The 13078-nt window shown below is 34.5% G+C and overlaps 1 protein-coding gene across 1 annotated transcript; it reads left to right on the top strand.

Moving 5' to 3' along the window:
• Positions 1-231: 231 nt before the first annotated feature.
• Positions 232-12652, top strand: LOC118752860. The gene is made up of 7 exons (XM_036487714.1): positions 232-645; positions 4577-4749; positions 5416-5532; positions 7888-8643; positions 11282-11601; positions 11654-11878; positions 11963-12652. Exons 1-7 carry the CDS (start codon positions 530-532, stop codon positions 12356-12358), a joined length of 2103 nt encoding a protein of 700 aa, XP_036343607.1. The 5' UTR covers positions 232-529; the 3' UTR covers positions 12359-12652.
• The last annotated feature ends 426 nt before the right edge of the window (positions 12653-13078 follow it).

Here is a 13078-nt window from a genome sequence, read left to right as displayed (position 1 = left end):
AGCACGAAATCATATGACGTCTCATTTTTTAATTGATGAAGAAAATATCAGCTGATGACGAGTGACGTTATCAAAGTCAGGCAATAAAATTAGCTGATCTTTTCTATTTGATTGCTGTGATATATTAAGCAATCATCTATTATTTAACATTCTAATTGCACTAAATTCGGAATAAATCATAACTTTCCTCCTTTTTCTCTTTTCAGCTTATCAAAAAAAAACCACAAATATATGAATATTCCCATTTTTAAAGCAGCTAACCGAGCACACTCAAACCACGAAATGCCTTAGCAACTTGTTGCAGCAACATTTAGTGCCTACATATTATTAGCAAATATCGAAGCCAATAACATAGAACGCATTATGCTTAGTGAAATTCTTCTCAAAATTTATGAAAACCACTACGCAGTAAAGCCAAAAACATAAAACCGAAGTGGTTAGCAAATCCAAAACATAGCAGCAAGCAAAAAAAAAGCAACAAAAACCACGCAACATTTTATGGAACAACAAAACCATTTGTGCAGCAAAAATGTTCAGCTCAGCGGATGTGGCCGCAGTGCGTCATGTGGTGCAACGCATATTGGTGCCATGTGTATTTGTGATCGGATTGCTGGGCAATTCTGTGAGCATTTACGTACTGACCAGGTGAGTACGAAAACAAAAAAAAAAAGAAGAGAAAATCAAAAAATAAATGCATGCAAAAACGCATTAAAATATTTGAAAAATTCGCAGGAATAGGAAATGGCATTGCTGTGCAGCGCAGAATGCAAAACACAGATTTTTCGAATAATAATAAAAATGGTCAATATGAATTTTAATATTGAATGATAAATAATGAAATGCAACTTACCAGCTGTGCTAGTCAGGTTTAGTTGGTGTGCTTAGTGCTGTTGTGCTCTGGTCGTTTATTGCATATAAAAAAATTTAGATTTAGTTTTGTTGATAATTAAATTCAGGATTTTGTGACACAATAAATTATCCTGCTATACAATAAATGTGCTAAAAGAAAAAGAAAAACGATGAGAAAAAATCAGCAAAAACGCAATACAAATAATTCAAATTTTTTTTTAAGAAAAAAGAGCAATAACACAATCAACAAAAAAAAAAATTAAAAAATTCGATTTTGTAAAAAAATTTGCAAACAAATTTTATTTAAAGAAAACTTGTACTTTTTTCTTTTCTTCTTTCAATTTAAATTTTATAAAAATAAATGGCGGAAAAAATAACAAAAAAAAATAATAAACATTTTACTTATCAAAAAGATTGTGCATACGATTTTTAATTAAAGAAAATTGGTACGTTTTTCTTTTTTTTTAGCTGGCTTCAAAAAAGGAGGAATTGAATTGGAGGAGGCTATCAATTCATTGGAATATTTTGTTTTTTATGTATGTTACCGCATAACTTTGGACCACGTTAACCGATTTCGAAAACTCTGTTTTTAAAGGAAAGGTTTGTGCTTAGTGGTGGTCTAATACTAATTTGGTTAAGATCCCATCATTCGATCATGAAGAAATTAACGATATATTAAATTTTCATATGCAAGTTGAAGTCGGTTTTATTTTTTGCTTAGAAATTACTTGTCTTCTCTCTTCTTTCAAACAGAAATTAGGTAATTTTCAGTGAATTTTATAAAAAAAGCATGTGTATAATATTATAAATATAATTATTACATTAAATATGGGTGTTTCCATCGGAAGGTCCACCACGACAAAAAAAAAAAATAAAAATCTTATATCTAACGTATTTACGGGCCGGGCCGATTTGTCTGCTTTTTAAAATATATACTGGCTATGTAAGTAAAATCATGTTTGCGTAAAATGGTCTTCCTAGGTGGTGCCAAGGTCGAGATATTTCGAAAAACCGTATTTATGGTCCGATTTGGTTCGAATTTGGCGTATGTAGTTGATAGATTTCCAACAAATTCACCCTGAATTGGCGCTGAAGTCAAAATATAAAGTATATTCTACATAAAATACATGTTTTATTTGCGTTGAAAATTCATTTAAAAGCAATATTAACAAAAATATAACGATGGAAATTTATGTTACGTGACGCTACGTTGGTGTAAAACAAAAGAATTCCAAAATTTTATTTGGCGCTAAGGCGAAGCTAAAAGTAAATAAAAGTATACGTCACGTGACGTTTCACACTTGGGGTTGTACAAGAAAATTGAAACAAGTTGCATTAACTCTAAAAACAACTAGAATTGCTCCAAATCATATTAAAATAAGTTTCATGAAAATAGCCATCCACAATTCGCAGAGTTTTGCCATTTTGTAAGAAAAGAAAAAATCTACTTCCATTTTTTGTCACGTAACGACACTCTCTTTAAATGCTTATATTTCAGGACCAAGCAGTTCGATTGTTCTAATTTTTCGGTTAAATATAGAGCTAATTATGTGCTATACAATGGCCCAAAAAAAGTTAAAGAAAACAAATGGTATTCCTTGTTTGTATCACATTGAAACGTACGACTGTCACGTATGCGACGTATGGAAATACCCATATGTAAAATATATTGGCACTAAGGTAGACAATCTTATAAGAATAAAAACAAATAACAAGCGTAAAGCAAAATTCTAAATACGAATGTTTCTATTCTAAATTATTAAAATACTCAAAATCCTGTTGTATTGTTTGTTCAATAGCTTCCAGAGTGTAGGGGAATCAAAACCTTCGAAAATCATAAAACTAAATATTTTCTGAAAATTAAAAATTAAAAATTTAATTAAAAATTTAATAAATATATTTACTTTCTTTTAACGGAAAAAAGGACCAACAAGAAATTGCACGAATGTAGAACTTAAAAAACTGAATTTAAAATAAAATTAAACTTCATGATATTTTTTTAAATTTTTTAAACTTAAATTTTCTTTACAGTTTTGTTTTTTATTTTTGATAGACTAAACCAAGGCGAATTCATATAAGGTGCTGTTGTTTCATCAGCTCTAAGTAGCTGAATTTTTTTTGCAAATATTTTAATTAATACAATTGCATTAATTAAAAAAATGTGCATATACATATATGTATGCACTTTCAGCAACATCTTTTTAGGTGTGAAAACATTGAAACTAAAATGTTGGTAAATTTGTTTGCATTTTCAGAAAAAATAATTCAAAAAAACTATTCAGTCTAAAATGCGTGAGCTATTTATCCAGTTCTATATTTAAATATTAAAAAAAAAAATTGAAATCAAGCAGAAAACAAAACCGATTTCAAGCTTCATACAAAAATTTAGGAGTAACGTTGATTTATTCTCTTCAAAAAATAATTATAGAAATCGGTTCACGTGGTCCAAAGGTATGCATGGTTACATAAAAAAAAAAAAAAAAAATTTTTCGACGAAGTGAAAACCTCCTAATTTTTTTGAAGTTGGTTAAAAACAAGATTCTTCGGTTGAAAATAAATTTAAATTAAAAGTTTCAAAAGTATTTTGCGCAACTATGGGAAAAAGTATAAATATAATTTATTTATTTTGAAATGCTTAAGTTATTTATGTAAATTAAATTTTTCTTAATTTTTAATTTGAAGTCTCCTGACGAGAATTCTACACTATTTCTACGAAAAGTTGGTTTTTCCTCATATTAAATACATGGAAAACTTTGAACGCTTTGAGCACTCCCTAAATATTTTTTGATTTCAAAATAAAAAAATAGGGGTATATTTTTTTGGTGTAGAACAATCCTAGGGGGTGGCGGCATTAAAATTCCGACCATACTTTTTCACATGCATTTTTACACCACCCTTATATACATACAATACATATCTAAACATAGTATAAAGGAGATTTTCTCTAATATACTCTGGACCTGCCTAAAAAGCCATAAGATCCGCACCGTTCGTTGGATTGCAAAAAATGAGGTGTCAAATGAAATCGCTTGGCCTCTAGAAAAGCGCAAATGTCTTTATTTTTTTGAATAGGGTTGCCACCTGTTAGGTAAAATTACTATATTCACCGTCACCGTCAAATGAAAAGACTTAGCCTCTAGATCTGTAATAATGTATTATTTCTCTGAGTAGAGTTGCCACTTGTTTAAAAACTATAAGATCTTCACCGTTCGCTGGATAAAAAAGTGAGATACCAAATGAAAGTGTATGGCCTTGGCATGTACAAAAACTTTAATTTTTTTGAATAGGTTTGCCATCTATTTAAAAATAACCCCATTTTTATTAATTAGATACATCAGATTTTCACAGTTCATTCGATTAAAAAAAAACAAGTGAAAGTATATGATCCTCAGATGTGCAATGCTTTATTTTTTTGTAGTGGGGTTGCCACCTATTTAAAAATTACAACCTTACATATAACATTATGTATACATATAATATGTGAAGACATTTTTTATTAATTACATCAGATTTGCGCAGTTCATTCATTAAAAAGAATTAGTTCTCAAATGAAAGGACTTGGCCATTAGGTGTGCAATAAGGCTGTATTTTTTATAGGGTTGCCACGTGCTTATATACACATTCAGCGCGTAGCGAAGCCTCGGCTAGTAACTAATATTGAACTGTATTTTTTTTGGAATAATTCTATTAATTATTCAAATTTTTCTTTTTTTTTTAATTTCTTTAGAAAACGCATGCGGTGTACAACAAATATTTACCTCACCGCCCTCGCCATCACAGATATTATTTACCTCACCATGGCATTGCTGTTATCACTCAAACATTATGACTATGTGCAGCGTCAAGTGGAAATTTATTGGAAATGCTATGGCTATGTGGTGTGGCTATGCGATGCTTGTGGTAAGTGCAGAGTCGTGGGTAATTGCTGTATTAAAGAGAAGAACGATAGGATTTGAGACTGTAAAAGGTACCTATGTACATACATAACTGCAATTTCGGTGTCTCTAAAATTTGATACATTGGTGAAAAATCTCACTAAAAAATTTTAAGTGTGATTAAGTTATGCTTCGAGTAATGCAGTTAAGCGCGGCCTACTTAAAAATCGTTTGCATCGAAGCAATTTCATTAGCATTCAGTTAAAAATAGTTACAACAAAGCGACTGCCATTGAGACTTAATCAAAGAAACAACCTTCAAGCCGTTTGGCCATCCAACTTCACCACTACGCACACATTTTGCATTGTAATTCAATCAGCATCACGTTCGAATTGATTCGAGGCGCTGAAAACCAATTTGAGTTACTCCCGTCACTCATTTGCCTACTATGGGTTTTTCTTTTTCTTCTTCTTTAATACAGCTTATCCACGTAGTTGCAGTGTCTTAATACCTTAATATGCTTTGCTTTTTTTTCCGCCATCACTTTCTCTCTCTCTCTCTCTTTCGCTATTTTTCTTCTCGGCATTTCGTCTTGGCTCCATTGCAACGAATGGCAACGTATCAACTGACATTGTTTTTGTCAATGCCACTATGCCCGCTGTTGATGTTGTTATTGTTGTTGTTATTACAGCGTATATTTCCATTTACATTGCTGTGTGTTTTACGATCGAACGATTTATTGCGATACGTTACCCGCTTAAACGACAGACATTCTGCACAGAATCGCTGGCTAAGAGCGTCATCACAGGTGAGTATGAATGTGAGCGTGTGTGCCGATGTGTATGCGTGTTGTTTAGTGCACGTTAGTGATGTGCTTTTGATAGTGAGGAGTGAAAAATAAGTTAATAATCGATAGCTTTAGCCATAAACAGTAAGCGATGAAATTGACTAAGTGTAGATATTTTTTGGATAAGTTTAAACTAGATATCGTATGTAGTCTCTTATCGAAATAGATAATTGATTAATCGACATATGTAAATCGATAAATTGTTTAAGGTTTTCTAAATATAGATATACTAGTTTATCGAAATATACGATCGGTTCAATGATAAAAAATAATCGATAACTTTCTAAATATAAATACATAAGTTTATCTAGATATATAAAAAATTAATTGACAAAATTATGCGTAAATTTCCTAATATTTTTGTTAAAATTGATTTTTAATAAATTTTTAGCTTTTAATTAAAACTGATTAAAGAATTCGATAGAAAAGTTATTAATCGATATGGAAATTAATTAATAGATTTCTTGAAGTGTTTATAAATATAAATATGCCCGTTTATCGATAAACATTATTTATCTATTGATTCTTTTACAAATTGCGATGAGTCGACTTTTATGAATACTTAACCAAAATTTTCAAAATATTGTCTATCAACCCTTTTGTATGAAAACTTTTAAATCAACTTTGATTTTATTAAACCTTTTTCCTTAAAATCATATTAAAGTAGCTTATAATCGATATCAAGCATTATTCAAACAATAAACTAGTCTCATAAAAATTAAGAATTCTACAATTCTACAATTCTTGGTAGGTACATAAATAATTCCATTTATTGCAATACGTTTCTCGATAAACGCTTTGGTTTGAAACTCTTATTGTATTGAATTTGTAACAAATAGCATACAAATTTAGTTAATGTCTTACAGTACATTTATTACATATCGATATTTTATCGATTATTATCTGCATTGACAACATTTTTTAAAAGGAAATCTTACAAGTGTTAATTAAATCTACGCCCAAGTATTGATTTTTAAGTTTCAACAAATCGAAAACTTTCTACTAATTGATCGACAGGTTTTATTTTATTTTTTTAAGTGGTGCTAAATACTTTCTTTTAATTTTTTACAAACTAATTCTGTTTGCTATATCGCTATTTTTTCAATAAGTAGAGTGTTATCGATAAATGGATATGTATATCGGTCGATAACTTAATGTGTATTGTTTTTGTTATTAAAATCATGAGAATGGTATTAAATTTTAATATTCCATGATATCCTGGATTTCAAAAGTCGATTTTTATCGATCTCTTACACAAACCAAAGTCTCGATTTTATTCAGGTAAGAAAAGATCAATAACTGATGTGTAAATCGATAACTTCTTGATAAACTTTTCAATGTTTTTGAATTTTGCATACATATTTATATTATTTCTGGATCACTTATTGTTTTGAAGTTTTTATTAAAATCTTCCAAGTTGTTTTTTAATTTCACGGATGAAACGAAGAAAAACTTAAATAATCGATCGCCAATTTTAATTGTTTTTAATTTTGTATTTACCTTGTTTATGTTGGGTTCTGCTAATTTCTTTAAAGTTTGAGATATATATGTAGGTAATATATACTAAAATTTATATCTTTCCAAAATATCGATTGATAATTGTTATTCTGCTCAATAACTTTTTCAGGTCAATCTTTTTTTTTTTTAATTTACATCCACTTTTGCTTTATATGAGTCAATAATTATATTTTTCGATAAATCTGTAGTTATCATTAATCGATAAATATGTTAATATCGATAATTTTATTGATATTAAGATTCAGAATTTTTTGCAATCGATGTAAGTCTTAAAAATTATCGAGTTTTTATCGATATATATTCTTCATCTAAACTATTGCAATATTAATCGATTAATTGCCGGTCACTCATCACTACAATATTTCGCTGAAACAACAATGTGTTCTGTGCGTTGGCATGCGTGTGAATATATGTACATATTTTCGTGCTCTATACGTATGTATATCAACTGTGAAATGGGAAAAGGATCAACAACAAGCTATGTATACTGAGTATCATAATTAAAGCAACACTAAATATACAGCTGCGTATGAGGTTCTTACAAAGTAGCCTAACTTGTGTGCTTTCTGCACTTTCAAAAACAATATGTGGCTGTTCGATTGCTGTTGTTCGTCTTTTTTACCTTCACACTGCTGAAAATTTTCATAAAATTTTTTCACATTTTTACCTTTCCACCTTCTTACATACATATCTACACCGCAATTGCATCATGCGTTTCATGCTATGGCCTTATTCATCCATTTACGCAACATGCCTTGTGAAAAATACCCAAAAACAACAATAAATGGAAAACACAAGGAGTCGTCCTCTTCTGCCTGTTCTCCACAATTTCGACAGCTTTCGAACATCAGTATCGCATCACTAAGAAATCAATTGATATCCATGGCAGCGCATGTAATATAACCCTAGCGAATGCGCCCGACCGCCTATCATTGCTACAACTGAATTACAATGAAAGCGTACGCCAGCAACAACAGCAACAGCGTCGACAAAAGGACCAACAAGATGGCGAACAAAATTTACCTGTGCAACATTATATGCCAACAATGCCAACGTCAATAGCGACGCCATACATCGATATCGAGGGAAGTGGTGGCGGTCAGGCTGTTGCGGATGAACGCACAGAGCAACGTAGTTGGCAGACACGGTCGTTGGATTCCACAATTGGGGCAGTAGCGAACAAAGAGGACAATTTGAACAGCCGCAGTAGCAGCAGCAGCAGCCGAAGTAGGAATAATGAAGAAACAGGCAACAGAGATGGAGACGAAGGCAATGCGTGGAAGCTAAAACCGGATGTAATATTGCGTCGTTTGAAACGTAAAGCGGAAGGCGGGTCCAAGCATGCAGCTGGGGCCACCATCACAGCGACGACACCATTGCCATTAACCGCCTTGCCGCACACACCGCTACTTTCTCTTGCTACACCTCTGCCAATAGCGCTAACAACTGGGGATGCGGTAACGCTTGAATGGTCCGAACTGGCAGCGGTAGGAACAACAGCAACGGCAGCATCGACGGCATCAGCAATCGGACCGAGTGGCACGCAAGTGAAAGGTGAGTAATATGGGTACTTTGGCGGGCACTGAGGGTAAGTTTGTATGAGTGGGGCAAAACGAAGACCAGTGGGTTGAAGGGGAGAGATCGAAGCTAAATACTACCAATGTGAGTTGTATAAATGCGTTTGTGCTGTAGTTGTTTTCGAAATGGTGTCATCGAGAGCTTAAAGCGGAGTTTTGCCGCTTGAATGGCTAACAGCGATTGAGTAGTATGGCTGAATGCTAGTATGAACTTGTAAAACACTCTTGATGCTGAGGTAAACGAGAAATAGTGCGTGCAGCTTCGAAGATGAGATTGGCTTATTGAACGGAGATGTCAAATCGGGAAATTTGCTTCAGAGAAAGAGTAAATATTTATAATGGAAAGAACCTTATCTATTTCTGCCGCTACTGTGTCCCGAGTGCGTCTGTTGGAACTTTGCCGTTGGCTAAGCGCCAGCTCTCGATTCTTACAGGTGTACTGACCGCACATTGTCCTATAGGAACGCACGCGGTGCGACTCAAGATCGTCACGGATCCCTATTGCCGCAGCTGTCTGGAAGACGAGGTGGAATCATCTCAGCACTTCCTCCACAGCCACCCGTCTTTCGTTAGATTAAGGTTTAAGCAACTCGGTGCGCATTTCATCAACACTCCCAAGGGGCCCTCCGGAGTGGACATCAGCTGTCTGCGGAACTTTTTTGTGAGCACCCAGCGCTTCTCTTATTTTCAACACAGTTACCGTTCTAAGAATTTGTGTAATTTGGTATCACAATGGACAATTAAATGTCTAAGTGAGTCCCCTTCGTGGGTCTGCCACTATAACCTAACCTAACCTAGGTAGGGAAACATGAAGAAATATCCGACGATGTTTGAAGCACGAGTGATATTCAACGGATTATTTTCAGACTCGGATTTCGGCCAAGCGCAATGCAGTGAATAGCAACCGGAACTGATTTGCAAAGCGTACCTTTGAAGAATTTCACTTCCCATTCAACTTTGAGAACTTCTTTACTTTTATAAGATTCTAATGGTAGCCTTCTTATTTAAGGCCTTATTCTGTATCACGAACGATAGGCAAAACGAACGATTCGTCTGCAGACGACAACCTCTCAGATAGTGATTTTAAACTCTATCGGTCGTTTTCATCTTGCTTTTCATACATTACGTTGCAATGGTCTCGGTTGCGTTTAAAACGGCTAAAATTATGCCGCCGGACAAATTTTTGAAGCATTCCTCTGCAGACGAATCGTTCGTGTTGCCTATCGTTCGTGATACAGAATAAGGCTGTTAGAGTTTCTCATGTTTAAGATACTATCCCTCATACAATTAACAAAATATCTTCTCTCTTCACAAAATTTGAAAATTGCCTGCACACCGCAGGACATTGGACAGGTATCCGAGGTATATCCGAGGTATAAACAAAAAGTAAAATCATATGGTACCGGTTCAATGTGATTTGCTTCTTACAGAATATTTAACGTGGAATGCTTAAAAAAAAGTGAAATTTCTTTTAGAAATTTGAACAATAATCATTACCATCTAATTTCGGTTCATACTCATAAATATTTACCCAGTTTTTCTACGCAAAATTATTAATTCTGAAACCATCTGCATATGTGCTCCCCCCATGTTACCAGCCAATGTTTTCCGAGATAAACCGAGTCTAGTATCCGATCAATAAACGTGCTCCATTGAAGGAACATATGTATGTATGCAGTGGAAAGCGATGTCGACTACCTCGGAAAAATTTCCAATATTGTTTTGTCTTGCTTACCGCTGTAACCGCCTAAGCGATTTTGGTATAGGACTTGGCTTAAAATAGGTACGGTTCGTGTTCCCAAGAAGATTATTTTACTACATATCCCACGCAGAAGAACCGTTTACTTGCAGGAGTAATCGAACTCCTCGAACAGATGTCTAAACTAAAGACATATATTTTGGTATATATTTTTGTGGCAATCAGTTGGCTCGGAAGGTCAGAACTCCAACCTCACCTTCCTATCCTGGTAAAAGGGCAACCATCGAGAGGTTCTAGGCACCAAGCTGGTGTGCCTCATCGGGATAAGAACTTAAGCAACCTCGAGCGACCCAGCTGGTACACTGATGGCTCGAAAACCCCAGAAGGAGTAGAAACTAGAGTCCATGAGCCCAGAATGAGCCCAGAATGAGAATATCTGTTCCTATGGGGAAATATCCGAGCATCTTCCAGGCAGAAGTCTATGCCATCTATCTATGTGCGGAGACATTAATGAGTAGAGGGTACAGAGGGAAATAGAGGGCCATAGGGGAATAGAGGGTAATGAGACGGCTGATTGTCTCGCTAGAGAGCCGGCAGCCATTACTATAGTTGGCCCAGAGCCCTTCCTGGGAGAAGGTCCCAATACTATAAAGGAGGAGCTTAGGAGAGAGATTAACACACTAAGGGATGCAAACTTGCGGATTTTAGGAGGAATGCGTTTGTTGTTGTTATCACACATATTGAAGTTGGCTCAGCCAGATTCTCTACCCTTCAAACTTTTCTCCGTTACAGACAGCTTGACTGTTGAAATTTTAGCTGCTGAAAAATATAGGTACATTTTTCTGGGCAGTTGTGACGAAATTCTGTAAACTCGAATTCTTCGCCTTTAATTAATTTCTTCTTTTCTCTTATACAGCTTCTGCAGGCTCACTTTTAAAGGGAGCTTTCTTAACAGCAGCCAATAGAAACATTCCTAGCATCATTGTAAGCTATCTACCCTTGGATAGACACTCCGAACATTTGTTCGATTCAGAGTTTTTGATGAGCGCTGGAATTTCACTTGGAAGCGAGCAGTCCGTTAACGAAAAGGATGAAGAACCCAAGAAAGAGCAACTAATTGCTGATTACAATGGTGTGGATGAGGAATGGACGCCACAAACGCAAACCAAAGATCAAGCAGCAACGAAACAGAATGCCGAAGCGGTCTTCTTCAATATAACGGACTATTGCGAGGAGGTGAGTTAAATTTTAATTTTAATTTTACCCTAAAATTATCGATCGCTTTTAGGTGACCTACTATCAAAACTGCCTATCGAGCTTGGGCGAGAATGCGCTCTATACACGCCTGTGGTATTTTTTTACACTTTTCATTTTCGTTCTGATACCACTATGCCTGCTGGCCACCTTCAATTGCTTCCTGATAATGCTTGTGCGACGTTCGAAGAATTTACGCGGCGAAATGACAAATGCGAATAGTATACGACGTTCGCGCATGAGCAGCAGCAGCAAAGCGGTGAGTGTTGTATACGTTTTTGGGATTTATTTGTTTTTTTTTTGGCGCCAGCAAGTGTTTTAATTTCCTGCCTACCCCCCACAGCCACGCAAAGCGCACAGCTCCTCCGTTTCGCAGGAGAATCGCATCACTGTTACGCTGATCGCTGTCGTTTTGCTCTTCATCGTTTGCCAACTGCCTTGGGCTATATATTTAATTGTATCGGAGAATGTCGATATCGATAACAATGTGCAAGCGATAATTGGTAATATTTTCAATTTTCTTGCCGCCATCAATGCGGCTGCGAATTTTTTCCTCTACTGCGTACTCTCGGACAAGTATCGGAAGACGGTGCGCGAGCTGATAACTGGCTATAAATATCGCGCGTATGCGCGCAATACCAGCGCTACGGCGAGCCTCTACACGAGTACGCATGCGTCACAGGCGTTGAATGGCAGTCGACGTTATCGACCGACGTCAACGTCGTTAATCGTGAAGTGAGCGTTGAAGTTAAAATTGTATGCTGTTTATAGTTGAATTTTGTGTGCTATATGTTGTTGTCTCTGAGTGCCTCGATCGTTGAGTTTAACTCGTTATCTATAGCTTAGAATTATTTAGTTATACAAGTATGAAATTTAAAAGCAAATATATTTTGCGCTGGCTAAGTATTGTATTTAAGTTAAGCGATTAGTTGTTATTAATTACGTGCCTAAGAAAATGAGTCGAAATTTATTATAATTTTTGGTAATTTTAGAAATTTTTTTGATAATACATATTATTCAGAATGTATTAAAATACAAATAAATTTATATAAGCATTACTTGTATTTTTTATTGCATAAGTCAAAAAAGTGTGTTGTTTTGAAAACATAATAATTTTAAATAAAAAGTTAATAATAAAAATATATACCGAAAATATATCTAAACAAAAAGTCCATTCATCTAATTTTTTTTTATTTCAATTTATTTATATATGCATATGTACATTAGGGTGTATCATTCTTCATAGCCAGCGGTATGATAATATTTATTATATTTTAAGACTTTCGCCAAATTTTTTTGGAAAAATATTAAGACTTACGTGAGCTGGACCCAATTGAAAATCCTACAAAAATCGAGTTTTCGTATACACAAATAAAATTAGTTTTTGAAAAGAGAGAAGAGATAAAAGGTCTGCATAAAAATATTTAAACATTTTATTACGGAATCAGAAAAATTAGAT

The sequence above is a fragment of the Rhagoletis pomonella genome, unplaced genomic scaffold (genome assembly GCF_013731165.1).
Source record: "Rhagoletis pomonella isolate Grant_MI unplaced genomic scaffold, Rhpom_1.0 Rhpom_scaffold_01910, whole genome shotgun sequence".
Lineage (NCBI taxonomy): Eukaryota > Metazoa > Arthropoda > Insecta > Diptera > Tephritidae > Rhagoletis > Rhagoletis pomonella.
This window is presented reverse-complemented; position numbering and strand designations above follow the sequence as displayed.

What these genes read in the sequence shown, in the direction of transcription:
- LOC118752860 (XM_036487714.1), top strand. Translation starts at nt 530, where the DNA reads ATGTTCAGCTCAGCGGATGTGGCCGCAGTGCGTCATGTGGTGCAACGC. An exon ending in GTGGCTATGCGATGCTTGTG is followed by an intron (nt 4,750 to 5,415) that starts GTAAGTGCAGAG and finishes TTGTTATTACAG; the next exon opens with CGTATATTTCCATTTACATT. An exon ending in TGAGCAGCAGCAGCAAAGCG is followed by an intron (nt 11,879 to 11,962) that starts GTGAGTGTTGTA and finishes TACCCCCCACAG; the next exon opens with CCACGCAAAGCGCACAGCTC.